The sequence below is a fragment of the Lipophrys pholis genome (assembly GCF_963383615.2).
Source record: "Lipophrys pholis genome assembly, chromosome: 19".
NCBI classification, from domain to species: domain Eukaryota; kingdom Metazoa; phylum Chordata; class Actinopteri; order Blenniiformes; family Blenniidae; genus Lipophrys; species Lipophrys pholis.
Genome location: NC_137647.1, coordinates 6,693,209 through 6,710,185, shown reverse-complemented (window position 1 = coordinate 6,710,185; position 16,977 = coordinate 6,693,209). Strand labels below are relative to the sequence as shown.

General features: G+C 39.5%; 2 protein-coding genes across 3 annotated transcripts; both read left to right on the top strand.

Moving 5' to 3' along the window:
* Positions 1–1,585: 1,585 nt before the first annotated feature.
* On the top strand, positions 1,586–6,672 carry polr3h (polymerase (RNA) III (DNA directed) polypeptide H). Its single transcript, XM_080488225.1, has 6 exons — positions 1,586–1,983; positions 2,701–2,797; positions 3,544–3,630; positions 4,522–4,585; positions 4,693–4,927; positions 5,771–6,672. The coding sequence occupies exons 1-6, from the start codon at positions 1,873–1,875 to the stop codon at positions 5,819–5,821; spliced, it is 645 nt and encodes a 214-aa protein (XP_080344351.1). The 5' UTR covers positions 1,586–1,872; the 3' UTR covers positions 5,822–6,672.
* Positions 6,673–8,076: 1,404 nt separating this feature from the next.
* On the top strand, positions 8,077–16,844 carry csdc2b (cold shock domain containing C2, RNA binding b). Of its 2 annotated transcripts, none has more exons than XM_080487707.1 (4): positions 8,077–8,323; positions 11,314–11,735; positions 13,440–13,562; positions 15,160–16,844. In XM_080487707.1, the coding sequence occupies exons 2-4, from the start codon at positions 11,554–11,556 to the stop codon at positions 15,320–15,322; spliced, it is 468 nt and encodes a 155-aa protein (XP_080343833.1). In that variant the 5' UTR covers positions 8,077–8,323; positions 11,314–11,553; the 3' UTR covers positions 15,323–16,844. The 2 variants fall into 2 exon arrangements, with proteins under 2 accessions (XP_080343833.1, XP_080343834.1); XM_080487708.1 differs by having other exon boundaries at positions 8,228–8,338.
* The last annotated feature ends 133 nt before the right edge of the window (positions 16,845–16,977 follow it).

Genomic DNA, 16,977 nt, shown 5'->3' with positions numbered 1-16,977 from the left:
TTTACAGGGTAGTGTACATAAGTAAAGAATAATTATATATATACATGGGTTTATATATATATATATATGTATAAATAGTGTTATAATAATATTAAAAACATACAAAATGAGAGGAAGCCACATGCTGTACCCTGCCTGTCTAAGAGAGCTATGAACTTTAGGGTGGCCTCTGTGGTTTTTGTGACATGTTTGTTCGTCATGGTCACCAACTGGCTGACACGTCTGTGCAACACATCTGGATCGTTTGTTAGGACAAAGAAATGTCATGTCAGAGTGTAGCTGACTGTTAAAGCTGGTTTTGAGGAAGGAGAGTGGATTCTTGATATCAGAAAAGTGTCTTTGAAAGGTTTTGTATGTCTCTTGAACAGCTCAAGGAAATGAATGACTCTTTACAAGGTTAAAATAAAATAAAATCCACTGATCAATCAGGAAAAAACAACTAAAACCTGTTGTCCCTGTTCTGTTCCTCACTTTGATCATTCAAATCTAATTTCCAGCTGAAGATGATATGAAAACATTGAGACGTAATAATCACCATGACTTATTTTGATACAAAAAATATGATTGTTCCTTATTTTTATGTCAAACTCTCCAAATATTCTACTTTTCTGATGGGGTACAGCGTATAAGATTGTACAGGACTGGTCTTGTCTGAATATTTGATTGCTGAAACTGTGATGTAAGACGGCGGTTTGTTTCCTGGTTCTAGCCTTTGAGTTTTAAAGTGCTACTGTAATGAATCAAACAGTAGATGAATGAAAGCATTGTTCTGGTTTGCATGCCTGCTCTGTGATTTCTGTACTCAGGTGCGCTTCATTCACACAGTCCTGCTGATTTAAGTGAAAATCGTCCTTCATTTGTTCAAATGCAGTAAATAAGAAATTAATTGTTAACAGATGGTCTTGTTTTATAGTGATGATTATCCTCACACTCCTGCTTTAGAATTAAACTGTGATTTTGTAAAAGTAGACCGGTCAGAATGCCTGCGGTTTTATAGCTTATATATTGATGACTATAATGTGAATAGTAAATCAATAAAGATTCCATTCTATAGTGAATAGTTCCGTGTTTCTTCTGTCATTTTTTCACTCAGGTCTATTTACACCACCTATTTATTCCCGATGAGCTAATATTATCCACCAATTTAAGTTTTTTTTTTTTATGTATTTTAAAAGATTACATCACTTAAATGAATGACTGAACTGTGGCTCCTTCTGCAGACAATGATAAAGGGTGTTTGCTGTGATTTCTTTCAATTCTATTCTTTCCGTGCTTATTTGTCCCCATTAATCCTTGGGCAGATTATTATATAATATTTTACTTACAGTTTTGTTCTGTCTTTAAAAAAAACAACTTTCCAGTGCTATTTGCCATATCATATTGTGTGTGGAGCAACGCTGTAAAATAATTTCCCACTGGAATTAATAAAGTTTTTCTATTCTATTTAAAATATCATTTAAATAATACATCATGGAAGGTACAGCTATTAATATTCGGTATTTTATTCTTTTTTTTTTTACCACGTTTGTACGTTTGAGATGATTTTAATTAAAGCATTTCAAAATATTGGAGGCCTAAAAGGTGTACTGTACCTTTAAGTTTTGCGACAGGCCGTAAACCGGAGCTGTCTTAAACCACGTGGTCGTGTCATGGCGCTTCCCGTAGTGTCGCAAATGTTTTTAACTGAGAGTCACCAATACTCGGATCACTTTTAAAAGAATCTGAATTATAAGAAAAAATGATTTGTGGTTAAACTTCCGCCTGTTGTCTCGCTGACAGCAGCGACTCGGCGTGTTTCAGTGTGTGTGTTTAGGTGTGTGTGTGTTTAGGCGTGTGTGTTTAGGTGTGTATGTGTGTCTGATCGGGAGCGTCATGTTCGTGCTGGTGGAGATGGTGGACACTGTCCGGATCTCTCCCTGGGACTTCCACCGCCAGCTGAACGAGGCGATAGCCGAGGAGCTCAACAAGAAGCTGGCCAACAAGGTCAGTTCCTCCCCCCGCAGCGCAACATCTGGATCATCCAGATTATAATCCAGTGTCATTTCACCATCAGGCTGGAAGATGATCTGCAGGACGGATAGACGACTTTAAAGTTTATAATTATTCATCATGTAAAATGAGAAGATCCCTCTTTTGTGCAGTTCTAACGTCCTCGTTCTCATACAGCTGTAATTGCAAAAATAATTGATGAAAGATCCAAACTACACATGTAAATCAAGGTAAATGTATTTATAGAATAAGTAATCATTGTAATTATCAATATATACAGGCTTTACTGTGACTCATTAAAGCACAGAAAGGATGAAATTAAGAGCGAACCCAACTATTACAGGTAAGTCATGGAGAATACATGAAGTAATCATAATAAAACAAGTCAATTCTATTGTTTATTGGGAAATATGAGCAAATAATAGTATCTTAATCCCTTATTTAAAAGAAGCAGTATAGTTGTATGTGAATATTGCATTTTTCTTTTACTGGTGCGCCTAAAAAAAAGGTTAAAGTATTCAAAAGTTGGTTGTTTATCATCTTCTGGTTAAAAACAGAAACGTGTTATATTAAAATACCAGCATTCATATTCTGACTTTCATGACTGATTTATTGTATTTAATATATTTGTTATTTGGCTTTTAAGTTTTCATGGTTGTTTTCACATGAATTACTAAGTTTCTAGAATGTTTTATCTTTTCTCGCCCGCAGGTGGTTTACAACGTGGGTCTCTGCATCTGCCTGTACGACATCACTAAACTGGAGGACTCCTACATATTTCCTGGGGACGGCGCCTCGCACACCAAAGGTTTTCAATTCATGAAAATAAAATCAAAGCAGGACACTTGTGCTTCGACCTGATCGTCTAGTGAAACTCTATCCACACCGACGCTCTTCGTCTGTGGTTCTGTCCAGAAACACGTTTTACTGACGTGGATCGCTTGATTAGAACTCCTCGATATATATCAATCATTATATTGGAATATACGTGCAAAAAAAAAAACCCGGACTGAATGTGATTTGATTCTGTTTTGATGCACTATTAATTCGTGTAAATTAGAAAGTAAAGAGGAAAAGTGTGATTCATTGCGATCAACGTGTTTCCTTCAGACTTACTGAATAAAGTATTTTCCTGACATCTCTTATTATTATGTAATTTTAAGGAATAGAATTGTTATTTGGAAAAACAAAGACTTTAAGTGCTGGCATTTGTCTCAATTTATATACACAAGTACTTAACCTCCATTCAGAGTTGAAATTCTAAATTGGGAATATTAAGAGAATACTTAAACAAAAAGTAGACGGCTGTGAATCTGTAAGAACTTTAAAGTATTTAATTTCACCCACCGAGATCAATTTGTGCTTCTTGTGGCTTTTTGTGAGTTTGACTCCTCCGATCTCGATCTGGAGTCTCTGTAGGATTCGCTTTCTTCCACGTTAATTGAAACACAGTGTGGTTGAATAGGTCTGTTCTGTACTCACACTTTAAAAGTGATATTTCTGTGTTTAGGTTCTTCCGATTGCCCACAGATCCTCTCTCTCTTTCTGTGTCAGTTCATTTCAGGTACGTGGTTTTTCACCCGTTCCTCGACGAGATCCTCGTCGGCAAGATCAAGTACTGCAGTCAGGAGGGAGTCCACGGTAACTGGCCTCACTTTTAATATCACTTTTGTTCGAGGTACCTTTAAAAGAAAAAATTACAGAACAAGAGAGCCATTAGAATCAGTCCCAGTGAAATTCTCTGTTTGAACAGCAGGTGGCGTCTTTGGACGCTTTAAAGCTCGAAGACGTTTGAGTTCCAGAGAGCAGCAGCTCATTAGAGCAAAGCTGTGAATGAATTAAAATAAATAAATCATAAAATAACTGATGATCGCAGTTTTGCTTGTTGTTGTTTCATCTCTGTAAGAAAGCAGTCATGTGGATGTGAGCAGTGTTGCTTTTAAACGAGGAGTCACACACGTCTTCGTTTGATTGGCTCTCTGGTGCTTTAACTTTCACAAATTCCATGGAAAATTCAAACCGGGCTCAGTTATTCGCGGTGATTTGGAGTCGGATACATTTACATGTTCAACATCGAGGCGTGGATGAAAAATAAAACCTTCCTGCCTGAATGGAGAAGAAAAGAGAAAATAATTACAAAGGAACTAAAGGGTCCGTGGACTTTATTGCACTAAAGTTGATTCCTGTTCATCTCAAGTTTGTTTTAACATTTTAAGGTCAAAAAGCACATGTCAGATTATTTATTAATATTTTTAAATGAATTGGCACTTTTTTGTTTTAAAATCACACCCTGTTTGAATTTTGTATAAATGATCGGCTTGGTGACATTAATATTAATAATAATATGAACCTTCATCTTATAATGAGGTAGATTGTTTGGCTGTTATTGTTTTTCTTTCAACCATCTTCCAGGTTCAGTGTCTCGCTTGAGGACACTTTGACATGTGGACATGCTGAGACGCTGAGGCGTCAGATTTGAAGATTATACCTGAGCTGCGTTTAAACTTGTAAATATTATTTTCTTCTTCGCAGTGACGATGGGCTTCTTCGATGACATCCTAATACCTCCGGAGTCTCTTCAGCAGCCCGCAAAGTTGTATCCTGCCCCAGAATATTCCCCCGAATTAATTAAAAAAACAAAGAACTGTGTGATCATTAGTGTGCGAGGTATCCTGGCGTTTCCTTCCTGAGCGTCTTCCTCAGCGACGAGGCCGAGCAGGTGTGGCTTTGGGAGTACGAGACCGACGAGGGCGCTCACGACCTCTACATGGACCAGGGCGAGGAGATCCGCTTCCGGGTGGCGGACGAAGTCTTCGTGGACACGTCCCCGACGGGCCCGGCCACGCCCGCTGCTGACGCGGCGGCCCCTCCGGGACAGTCGACGGCGCCGGCGGCAGAGGACGCCGCTGAGAAGAAGGAGCCGCCGTACACTCTGATCGTAAGAAAACCTCAGGATCAATAGAACTGCTGAGATAAGTCCTGTGGAAGGGAGTGATCCTGAAACAAACCTTCCTTTATCAGGAAGAGCACTTTTGAAATCACTTTAAATTTCTGTGTTCAGGACGCAAGACAACAAAAACTTTCCCGCCTATTTGGGATTAATAAGAAGAAAGTCTACTTTTATTAATTTTTTTATTAAAAAGGAACATTCGGAGGATAAAACTTTTATGAAAACAGACATTTTCAGAAGTGAATCTAAAATAAATGTGAAGACAAATTAAACAATATAGTGTAAAACCATAATGGCCATGACAAGACTGATCAAGCTTTCAGAATAAAATCCAATAGTAGTTAATTTAATATGAAATGTGAAAAGGATTTCATCATTAGTAGATTGGTTGAGTCCGAAATGGTTCAAATAATTGTTTTTTTTGCATTGATATGAGTTTTAATTCAGAGAGCAGCTTCATGGTGTTATTCATGAAATTGCTGAATTTTAAAGCTTCATAAGAAGTTTTTATACAGATCAGAAGTTAGAATTTAGTCACACAAAAATCCTATTGAAGTTTATGTTTGCATGTTTAAAAAAAAAAACACTTATTGGATTTTTCCTTGAAAATAATCCACCTTCCAGGCTTAGATTATTGAAATGCAGCAGTTGTCATTATTCATAATAATGTTTTTTTTTTTTTTTTAAACTTGATGTAACCATGGAGTAGAAATGACAGTTTTCAGTGTAACAATTCTAATAATAAGTATTTAATCAGCCCTGCGTACTAATAATCTGCAATGAGTTGAAACTGTGATCGTAAGTCAGCTTCACCACTGCGTTTTGTTTCAGGGGACCATCTGTGACCCGGGGCTGGGGCTGCTGTCCTGGTGGAACAGTTAGCACTGGAAGAAGACAGGAAAAGACATTATTTGTAGGAGACGAAGAGAGACGATGGATCCCTGCTGATCAGCGGCCGGAGCAGGAGGCTTCAGTCTGGGACTCGTTCATCTGAAACACACCAGCCTCTTCTTTCTCTTCACATGTACAGTTTGTTGTATTATTATTAAAAGTGTTTGATAGAAGAATAATTAACGTTCAAAATGGCTGGAAAGATGTTTTCTCCCTTAGTTCAAAGAAGAAGAAAAAACGGAATTACCTCTAATTCAGTAGATGATTAATCTGATATACATTCATTACTGGCCGGACTCCTGTTCAATATCCTCTTTTTGTCTTTTTAAAAAAAATAATATTATTTGGCTCCTGATGTCAAAACAAGACAATTTTGTCCTTGTGTGGAATAAAAAGCTTAAAGTTTGTTTAAATATTTTTGGTAAGACATTATTACCACAGTTCGACAGACTAATAGTGACGTCAATATTAAATTATAGTCATTAAGTGTTTATTTGTGAGTCAGGCTCAATATATAATTCAATAAAAATATTTGTTAATAATGATAGGTCGTCTTTCATGAAAGCAATAAACTTTAAATCTAACAAAAATAGAAATACAACCACGATGATGTAGAGATAGCTATATACTCAATGTACTTCTTTAGATAATGTTTTAATTAAATTGATTCGTGTAAGATCTATTGAGATATTGTAATGAAGTATTTTCAGTTTGATGGACATATTATATTTTATTATTACTTTGTGAGTCAACATTGAAGAAATACATATGATCAATAGTCTTCTTTAGATGTAAGAAAGCTAGTAATTACAATTAAATTACAGAAATGCCTGTCATAACCCAAAACAAATGTGCTCTTCAATTGGGGGGAAAAAAGCTTTTATTTTGTTAGAGATATTGTCTTTAGATCCTTATTTCACTTTTCTGCTTGTGGTCCGTTTTTCCACATCATCTGACAGTAAAAGGTCCTTTCCCCCCCGAGCCCGGCGGTTTGGGGATGAATTTTGTGTGCTTATAAAAATCGGAGAGGATTACCGCGCAGCCTTTTGCATACCAGAGTTTTGAGGGTCAGTGAGGAGACACATCTGCCCTCTGAGTTCACACGACTCGCACGCGTCGTCTTCCTGTTTATCGTGCAATCGAGAGACGCAAGTGGGCTGCGATTCATGTGTCAGTTTATTGTGAAACTGGGACAGACTGCAGAGTTTGTCGAGCAGTAAAAATAGACTGTTTTCATGTGGTGTGCACTGAAACTGCTGCACTGTTGCCCACAGAACGTGTATTTACCCAGTGGGATGTACACACTAAATTTGCATTATTAGGTTATGACGATGAGGGAATAGGTGGTTAAATGGGTACAGTGGCTTGTTAAAGTATTAATACTCCTTGAACTTTTCCACATTTTGTCACATTAAAACCACAAAAGTAAATGTATTTCATTGGGATTTTATGTGACAGACCAACACAATGCTCTACAGATAATGATACATGGGTTTCAAATTATTTTAGAAAACAAAAAAAAAAACTGAAAGCGATTGCAAAAGTATTCATCCCCTCAAGTTAATACTTTGTAGAGCCACATTTAGGTGCAGTATTTTGCATATCTCTACAAGATTTGCACATTTAGAGAATTACATTTTTGTCCATTCTTTTTACATTATAAATTAATTCCATTACTTGATCATTCTTATAATTAACACAGGAACACATCTCTTTTGGATTTTCCATTTTTTTTCAACCTTTCATTTAGGATAGACAGGGTACAATCAATTATCTCATGTCAATGAGAACTTTATATTTATAGGGTGAACAGAACAATAAAAAAAGTAAGAACCAAACAAGCAAACTACACAAATTGGGAGGTAGAGAATACAGTATATCATGCACATTATCAATACTGTTGGATATTGGATGAGATTTGAAATTTTTTCTCCATTTTGTTTTAACCAGAGGTCATTATTATGACTAAAGAAATACAAAAAAAAAAAACAAATGTAATGAAAAAAGAAACATGAAGAAGTGAGGCAGAGTGCTCGCAGTGTGTTTGGGGTAAAAGCAGGAGGAATAAATCACGAGCAGAACCTGATTTTTTTTTTCCTTCACATGGCAACAGTTTGATTGTCGTGAAGATTCTGTGTTAAAAGAGGCAATATGTCTCTACAGTGGGATCATTGTTTTGGTATTCACTTCCCTTACACACACACACACACACACACACACACACACACACACACACACACACACACACACACACACAGAGTCACATCACGCCATCGGAATCTCCACCAGCTGCGCAGACTCAGCAGCCCTCTCTCTCTCTCTCTCTCTCTCTCTCTCTCTCTCTCGCTCTCTCCCTCCGTCACATCAGGGTTTTTCCGTCGCTCTGCGCGGATTTATGGGACTTATTTATTAAATTCCTCGTTATATAATAGACACACAGGGTGTTTAAATCCCACAGCTGATCGTCCTCCGCCTCGCAGCGCAGCCGGTGCAGTAAGTAACATTTCTGTCAATCTGAGTCTCTGCGGGCTTTGTGCTGCTTCTTCTTCTTCTATTTTTTTAAGACCATTTCATCTGTTCTGAATGAAAGTAGCAGCTAAATCCAGAGGACATTGAAGGAGACGTAGGATCTGTTGATCTGTGACAGTTCAGGGGATCGATGCTTGGCGCCCCGACCTCTCAAACCTAAGTTGTGTCTCGCGTTTTCTGTTTGATCGAACAGAAACGTGCGCGGATCAGACTGGTGTCACTGAGAGTAAAACGATGCATGCACTAGAGGAATCGATTAAGCATGTGTGTGATTGCAGTTCATTCATTCGCGGAAAATCTAATTCATGCAATCGTGCAGATGTCCGAATCAAAAAACAAACAAACCCTGCAGCTCATTAGCACGTGTCTGGACATCATCATGACCGCGATGGGCAGAGATTTATCTTAATTCTCTAGTAGATGTTGTTGTTGTTTTAATTTTTCCTATACATCCAGATGTTCTCCAGCTGTTGCTTGCCTGTATCAACACGAGAAACCTCTCGTTAATTAAATCACTGACATTGATGTAGAAACTCAGCTGAATTCCTCTGTTTGTTTAATTTTTTATCGTGTTTTTCTCACGTTTGTGTCGCTTTTACTCCGTATGGGAACGGCCCCGCTGACATCACGAACGCACCACTCACGCCCCGCTTTGCAGCTGTTGTGACGTCACGGTGCGTGATGCGTCATCACAATAGAAAGGAGTGGGCGTGCAGAAAATAGATAAATAAATAAATAGTGTGGGGGGGGGGGAGAATGGGGCACGCACACAAACACAGAAATGTAACGTGTGTTTTCTGGAATATTCCTGACGGTGGAATCAACCTGCATGAGCAGACCGTCAAAATAACAATGAGACGATCAACGTGCCGGAAAATCCGGATTATTGCAGGGATTGAAGGGCAAGGTCACCTGACTGAACAGCAGAGGATGGATGGATAAATCAGAATTACTGGCATCCCTGATTCTAAACCTTCATTACTATATTTGACAACTTGATTTCTTCCTATTTCATCACAACTAAAGATGACGATTTCATGAAAATCACAGCAGAATCAATTTAGTTGTTGCTGCTTGTGTAGTTGTTACCCCCCCCCCCCCCCCCCCCCCCCCCCCCCACACACACACACACACAAATATGAAGAAATAATGACGAGGCAAGACAATCCCTGCTTTAAACCTTCTCATATGTTTTGCATTATTGTTTAGAAACGAATCTCACTCCCAGTCTCTTCACAAGGTCACCAGATTGTTGCTTTTATTTTGATATTTTGATTACAGTGGAGGAGAGTAGTCCTGCCTTAGACTTTATAACCTTATATCAAAATTCCATAAGAAATACATCCCAATTGAAGACATTTATAGGTGACAAATCATGAATTATGAGCAGTTCTGGTCAGTTTAATATTTTCCCCTACAGATTCATCACAAATGAAATGTAACAGTGTTAATTTGAAACCATAGAAAGAGGCTGCAATTTTCAATTTAAAAGTGTTTCAGTTCAAAGAATTGAAAATAAATTTAGTTTGTTTGTAAAACATTGTAATAAAAGCCCTTGAATTTAACCAGAATTAGAAAACACAGTGCTCCCTCCTGATACTCATCGGCGCTTATTTGACAATAAGAAACTTACAAAAACAAATGAGACTCATGTGTTTCACTTTCAATGTTCACATGACCCTTATTAACTATAAAGTGGTGGTCTGTCTATATAGTCATCAGCTTGGATTATGATGTTAACGGCCCAAAGGGTGTAAAGTTATGAAGAAGTTTTAGCTTTTCCTGTATGTGGAGTTCAGAAGAAAGTGAGAAAACTCTGTGAAGGTGAAATCATCATGCAGGACATGTAAAGAGCTCCAGGCCGACTTGGAACAGCTTGAAGGGCTGCTTTCAGCCTGTGACGCTCACTGAACACCAAACCAGGAAGAACTCCGTGGGACCCGGCCGACGGGAACAGTCGTGCTGAAAAGATAACATTTAGAGCTGCACCACAGTCTTTATGATGAGTTTGCAAACACCTCAGTAAACACAGTCGGTCAGTTTGTTCAGAAGGGATGTAGACGAAGAATCAAACAGGAACTTTAAAACATGTTGGAGGTTTCATCATGCTGCTGAAGTGGAAATGATTGTGGTCAGGATACATTTAGAGTTTAATTGTTTAAAAAAAGAAGCTTTTTCTGTTTTATTCATTTTGAATATGCAAAGAATTTTCTTCTTCTTCTTCTTCTTCTTCTTCTTCTTCTTGAGAAATGTACATATATAAAATAGAGCGGGCAGAAGTATAACATATCAGCTCTCGCAATTCTCCTATTATCAAATTAATAAGATAATGGGTACATGGATTGAGAAAACATGGATAGATAGATAGATGGATAGACGGATAGATGCAAGTCAAATAGATATAAAAATGTAATCTCCATATTCATTATGATGTCTCCAGTGGCTCAGGAGAGAAATCGTGTTGTAGATATTATTGGATATGAAGTGGACCAGCAGTCTAGTGGGAGGCTTACAAAAGGTGAAGGTGAAAACTGAAACACTAATTGACACGAAATAGGTATTCAAAGGGGCTACGCAAAGTTTTATATCTCGAACTGGGTGTATTTGTTACCAGGCATGTATGAGTTGTTCAATGTGTAAAATACTGCACGTGAAGTGAAAACATAATACGTAAGAGTGCAGGCAGCTCTCTTCAGCCTGTTTTGGCCTCTGCTGCATGGAACACGGGGATTAGCTGTACCGCTGTGACAGCTGTGATCTTAATGTGATTGAATGTTTTTACATGTTTTTGACATTAAATGAAAAAAAGAAAAATGAAGAGGAGTAAACACAAAAATTGCTTGTCGTATCGCCACTGAATAAGGTTTTCGTTGGCTGGATGCTCCTCTTCATTCTTCATCGTGCTCTCTGGTAGGAACATGACATGATGGATCTCCCTTTGCTTTCCCTTTCAGCCAGCAGGTCTTCCTGACAGACTCGAGGCGACAGCGCTGACCCGGATAACCGCTGAGGCTGCATCCCACACGGAGACGGTTAATCTCCCAAGCAGCCGGACTCACGGACAGACCGAGGCGCCCGCTGCCCGTCAGCAGCTTGAGCAAACAGCCGCCCGGTGACGAAAGCGCCGCATCCACATCTGCATCCTCTTCGTCCTCCTCCTGCTCCATCCCCACCCTCTCCATCACGTACTCGACATGGCGGACCCCAGCCTCACGTCGCCCTCCAGGACGCCGCTGCGCTCGCCCAACGCCTCCCTCACCCTCTCCTTCCCGTTCCTGAGGGAGGGCAGCCGGGTGTGGGGGGACGGGAAAGAGCCGCCGCTGCCTCGGGAACTGCCCAGCCCGCTGCCGACCAAACGCACCCGCACCTACTCTGCGTACGTATCATCCCTTCACACATGAACCAGTTCATCTCAAACCAAAGTGGAAGACAAATGTTATCATGAAAAATAACAACAACAAAACCCCAGAAATGCTCAAAAAGGAGTTTGTACAAGCAAAACTAATACATCCCTGCCCCTGTCTCATTATTCTATCTATCTAATTATACTAAATATATAGAAATATAAAGAAAAGATGTGAATATTTACAGAGTTTAGATTTAGACATTCTCTGACAAACCCTGTTCCACAAATCCACCACAAACACTTTAAATACACAGTTTCTTAAAGTTAACTTTGCCTTAGATTGTGTATGTAAGTCTACTGATGTCTCCTCATTTTCACTGCAGCCGATGTGTTTTTATTTCTTGTAATTCGTCCCAGACCGAGAATCGAACAGTCAATTGCAGCGAACAGTCTGCGGTTGAAAGCTCGAAACCAATTCTTAGTTTTTTGTACAAAGTACATTGATTGTTCACATCCTTCCAGTGTCCTCACTCTTACCTGCACTACAGCATTCAGAAAAGTCAGAGTTACTATCTATAGGTTATGCTATTATTGTCCGGCCCCTTTTGGGATTAAATTGAACTGAATGTTTTCAGTGAACTGAACTGAGTGCGACACTCCTAGTATCTGAAAGCTTTTTCATGGCAACGATTATGATGTTACGCAATAACGAAAATAATCTCAATGTAATCTAATCAGAGTGTAATGAATACATGATGAATGCTTGTTTGTTTTTTTCCCCCCCTCCGTTTTAATCCAAGCCAGCATCACAGAGGCCAGATCTCATCACAGTGAATAACAGAATACACCTGGGGCGGGTTGTCAGGTCACCACTGGGCTCACACAGAGATGAAGACACTTAGAACAGCAGTCAGTTTAAAACCACTAATTCACCTAATTTGAAAAATCGATTTACGTGGATCGGGGGAGGAAACAACTACAGAACCACACAGACCCATGGAGAACATCCACACTCCACTTCCAGTCACTGCATCATCGCGTCTTCCTTGCTCATTATAAATCAATGAGTGACATGAAACTGATAAACATAGACAAAGTTGAGCAAAAACGCAAAAAAAAAAAATATCAATGCAAACCACTGAAACCAAAGCACTTTAATAAAAAACTGTAAATTCACTGATTCGAAGTTCCACAGTTGATGACAGGACGCTTGTGTATTTTGGTTTTAACTCCAGAAAAACCTTCCATTCAAGCACTTTCGCCTGGTTCAGATGTTTTTTACATCGTCGGGTCGTTTCGCTCAGTACAAGATGTGAACTCCTCCACAGCTGCAGTCTGGCTGCTCGCTGAATAGTGGCAGGATTGCAGACAGATGGTTAAGTACGGTGCGGTTTACGCTGTGACTCAGCAGATTAGAGCTCTCATGTCTTTTGCTGTCGCGTTGTGACATTATGAGGCGGCGAGTAGGAGTTCATCTGCTTTTCTTAATACGTTCACGAACGCGTCTACCAGTCGGCTCACATCTGCAGTTTTCCTTGAATGAACAGCAGAATATATCACACAAAATACTATCAGTGATTGAGATATATTTACAAAACCTTTTCCGGAAATTAAAACATCTACCCGGAGGATTTATGAGGACCCTAAGACAACTAGTTCAATTAAAGGTAGAAGTGCATTTGCTTTAATCGTTCATTGTTAATGCGAGGCTCGTCCTCCTCTGTTTCCCTGCAGCACTGTCCGCGCTCACTCAGGTCCAGCTTTCAAGGGCGTATGTAAGAACTTCTCCAGGTCACAAGGTCACGGCTTCATCCGGCCCTCCCACGGCGGGGAAGACATCTTCGTCCACATCTCCGAGTGAGTACCAATAACACGCATTAGCTGATTTAAAGCAGCGCCGAATAGTTGCGAATCTGCAGCGTAGACTCACACGAAGGACACGAAGAACTCAACAACTTTTACATATGTTCAGATAGAAAGCTGCTTTTTTTTTTTTTTTTTTTACTTCCAGTGGAATATATCTGCTTTATCATTTCTCCAAGGACGTTGTTTCCCTGGTAATAAAAAGACATGCACTAAGAGTGTAACAGAGTTGATTCAAGCTTCTTTTTTTTTTATGTAGGACACGCTGCACATCAAATGTTACCTGGGCCTCAGCAAAAGCAAACCATCTGCAGACAGATTATACAGGATGATCCTCTTATCCGGCGTCCAAATATCTGCAGCATGGGTCAAACAGCGGTTGTAAGTCAGAGGTTGTAAAGCATGAGGCCTGAGGAAGCACGATAGATAAAAAATATATAGGTAACTGTCGTTCTCCATTTGTCCACTAGTGGTCGCACTGTTTCTGTTAGAGCAGAAGAAACACTGAAGTGGAAGCGGGGAAACAATGCTTATAGCCGAGAGTTCAGCGAACAGCCAGACAACTCATTTGACTAAAGCCAAAACACGAGGTTAAGTTTCTGGGAGGAAAGAAGATCATACTAAAGGCAGCAGAAATACTGGTGTAATCAAAGTGACATTCTTTTAACAACATTAGTCTGCAGAAACACAATGTGGTGGCATTCCAGAATATCAGGTTGCATTTATATTTATTGAGAAATTGTGTGATAAATCTCAACATTTTTGGAATGTGTTGATTTCTTTGCATTTCAAACTAAGAAAAAACGCTGCAGGGATTTAGAGTTTATGTTGCTATTGTGGCTCCTGAACTGAAATGTGTTCGACATCCTTTGCTCTAGATAAACAGTGTCAAACATGTGTGGCCTGTGTTCAAAAACTTCCAGGAAGGAATACTTTGCAAAGTGTAAAAATAACAAATAAGACTTAGATTACTAATTTCACAAATAGACCCAGTTGTTCCTAATTTGTCCTCTTGGGAGATGTTTTTTTTTCTGGCAAACTTTGTGTATTGGGTTTTGTCAGAGAACTACAATCACATGTATGAATGAAAAGCTGTTATTGGTTAAGATAATGGAAGCAATTAACACTAAGAGTCACACATTTCCCATCAAGCAGAACCCCTAAAATGTATTAAAATTTAATTAAATTAAAGTGAATTAAAGTAAACAAACTATACTAATAAAAACAATCAAACACAACAACAATCATATTAACCACAACAAAAAAATACTAACAAAGGTAAATATAGATATGAAAGTGAAAGTAATAAATGTATAAATCAGTCCGCTCACAGCCAGACAACATTAAGTTGTATGTCTTCCATTGTTGCAGCCACACTTTGGCCTCCAAATGTCACGCAGCATTAGAACTCCAAACAGACCTTAGTTAGAAATAAGAAGGGGATTCATCCTTTTCATTACCTCTAGAAATGGACCCCAGATCTTCCAGAATATGGTGGTGGTCCCTCGTAAAGACAAAGCATCTTTATTCCAGTGGCAAACGATTTCTTTATGTATTCTCCCTCAAACTTTGGCTGTTTTCTGTGCTCCAGCATCGACGGGGAGTACGTCCCGGTAGAGGGCGACGAAGTCACGTACAAAGTGTGCCGGGTTCCCCCCAAGAACCTGAAGGTGCAGGCGGTGGATGTGAAGATCACACACCTCAACCCGGGGACGAAACACGAGACCTGGTCCGGGCAGATCATCAGCTCATAGGGCCCCGGTGGGGCCCATGTTGGGCATTGGGTGGGTGGGGGTGGGGTGGTGGTGGTGGGGTCTTTTGGGACAGATAACAAACTTGGCTGTGCTCAAACTTCCTTTTTTTTTTCTTAATTTGTTCTACCTACACGGCAAAACGTTGATATGTTGTCGTTTGTGTTGACAGTCACTCCTAGAGCTGATTCTTTATTCAAACTTATCAGTTTGTTGTGCATGAAAAACTAATCATCTGTTAGAAAAGAAATGACGTTTATTTGATTCATGTTCCTTCCAATCGGGTTTGAGAAGGCATCAGAAAGTGATCGGTGAAGGAAGGATGAGTTTGGTTTTACTGGAGAAGTGAGGAGGTGTAAAGACCGAGTGAACTTCATGCGCAGACGGCGAACAAAAGACTGGATTCAGTTTCACTTCCCTTCCACAGCAGAAGTTCTTCTCTTGTTTACTTCGCTGAAGTTTCCCACATCACATGTTGGGTGTGAGCGTGGGTCAGATGACTTATTGCAGCCTACATAAAGTTTAACTTAGGAAGGGGACGTGCAGATTCACAGCAGACGTTAGATGACAGAAGAAACATGTCTGAACAGATTCGACTGGCTGAGAGACAGAAGGATGAAATATGTGAGAAACCACTAAAAGTAGTGATCTGCATATTTTCCAGGGTGTCTCATGACTCCCTTTTAGTTTCATAACATCTTGTTAGAAACATGAAGTGATGGATGCAGGACGTTTAGATGGCGAAACAGAGAAAAATATGTGCTGAGGTCGAGAGGAGAACGTAGAACAGGTTTTTATATTTACTCAAGCATGGACCTTTTGAAATCAGCAGAAAGGGATTTTTCAAGAATGACATACCTATTATTGTATTGTCTTGTTTGTGGTTATTTATTTGTATTATTTATTTGTTGTGTGTGTGTGTGTGTGTGTGTGTGTGTGTGTGTGTGTGTGTGTGTGTGTGTGTGTGTGTGTGTGTGTGTGTGTGTGTGTGTGTGTGTGTGTGTGTGTGTGTGTGTGTGTGTGTGGGTGTGCGTGTGTGTCAGAGACTCTTTATTTTGGACGATACAGTCAAAACTTGCACTTCCACAATGAAAACTGCCACAGTTTTACTCAATTTGCTGTTTGAAACTTCCTGTTTTAAAAAGGTCTGGAGCCATGTATGTGTGCAAAAAAAAAATAATTAAAAAATTCTATATCTCTTTTTCTATGATTAGAAAAAGCCATTTACCTGTGTGTGATTTTCAGAGTGGAGTCAAAAGACGACACCTTTTGTGCCAATAGAGTTCAGTGTCACGTTGTTTGTAGTTATTCAGCTGTACTGTATTTTCTATTACGTCCTCCGTCGGATCTCTATGCATCTTGTCCGTGTCGATGCCTGAATTTGTTCTACATGATTTTATTTTTGTTTCGGTCACGTTAAAGGGCACTTTTAATTGTCTCCGTGTGGACGAGCCACTGTGGTGGTGATCCCCCATGATTACTTCTGCTGAGCCTTGAAAGAACATTAAAGCATTTTATGATTCACAAGTCAGGCGTGAAGTTTACTTTGTGACATGGCGAGAGAGAGAGAGAGAGAGAGAGAGAGAGAGACCTCAACAAACTGATTCAGTGTTCCTGAGTGACTTTTAAAAGTCACTCAGGAACACTGAGTCACTGAG

What these genes read in the sequence shown, in the direction of transcription:
- polr3h (XM_080488225.1), top strand. Translation starts at nt 1,873, where the DNA reads ATGTTCGTGCTGGTGGAGATGGTGGACACTGTCCGGATCTCTCCCTGG. An exon ending in ACAAGAAGCTGGCCAACAAG is followed by an intron (nt 1,984 to 2,700) that starts GTCAGTTCCTCC and finishes TCTCGCCCGCAG; the next exon opens with GTGGTTTACAACGTGGGTCT. An exon ending in CTTCAGCAGCCCGCAAAGTT is followed by an intron (nt 4,586 to 4,692) that starts GTATCCTGCCCC and finishes CGTCTTCCTCAG; the next exon opens with CGACGAGGCCGAGCAGGTGT.
- csdc2b (XM_080487707.1), top strand. Translation starts at nt 11,554, where the DNA reads ATGGCGGACCCCAGCCTCACGTCGCCCTCCAGGACGCCGCTGCGCTCG. An exon ending in CGCACCCGCACCTACTCTGC is followed by an intron (nt 11,736 to 13,439) that starts GTACGTATCATC and finishes GTTTCCCTGCAG; the next exon opens with CACTGTCCGCGCTCACTCAG. An exon ending in ATCTTCGTCCACATCTCCGA is followed by an intron (nt 13,563 to 15,159) that starts GTGAGTACCAAT and finishes TCTGTGCTCCAG; the next exon opens with CATCGACGGGGAGTACGTCC.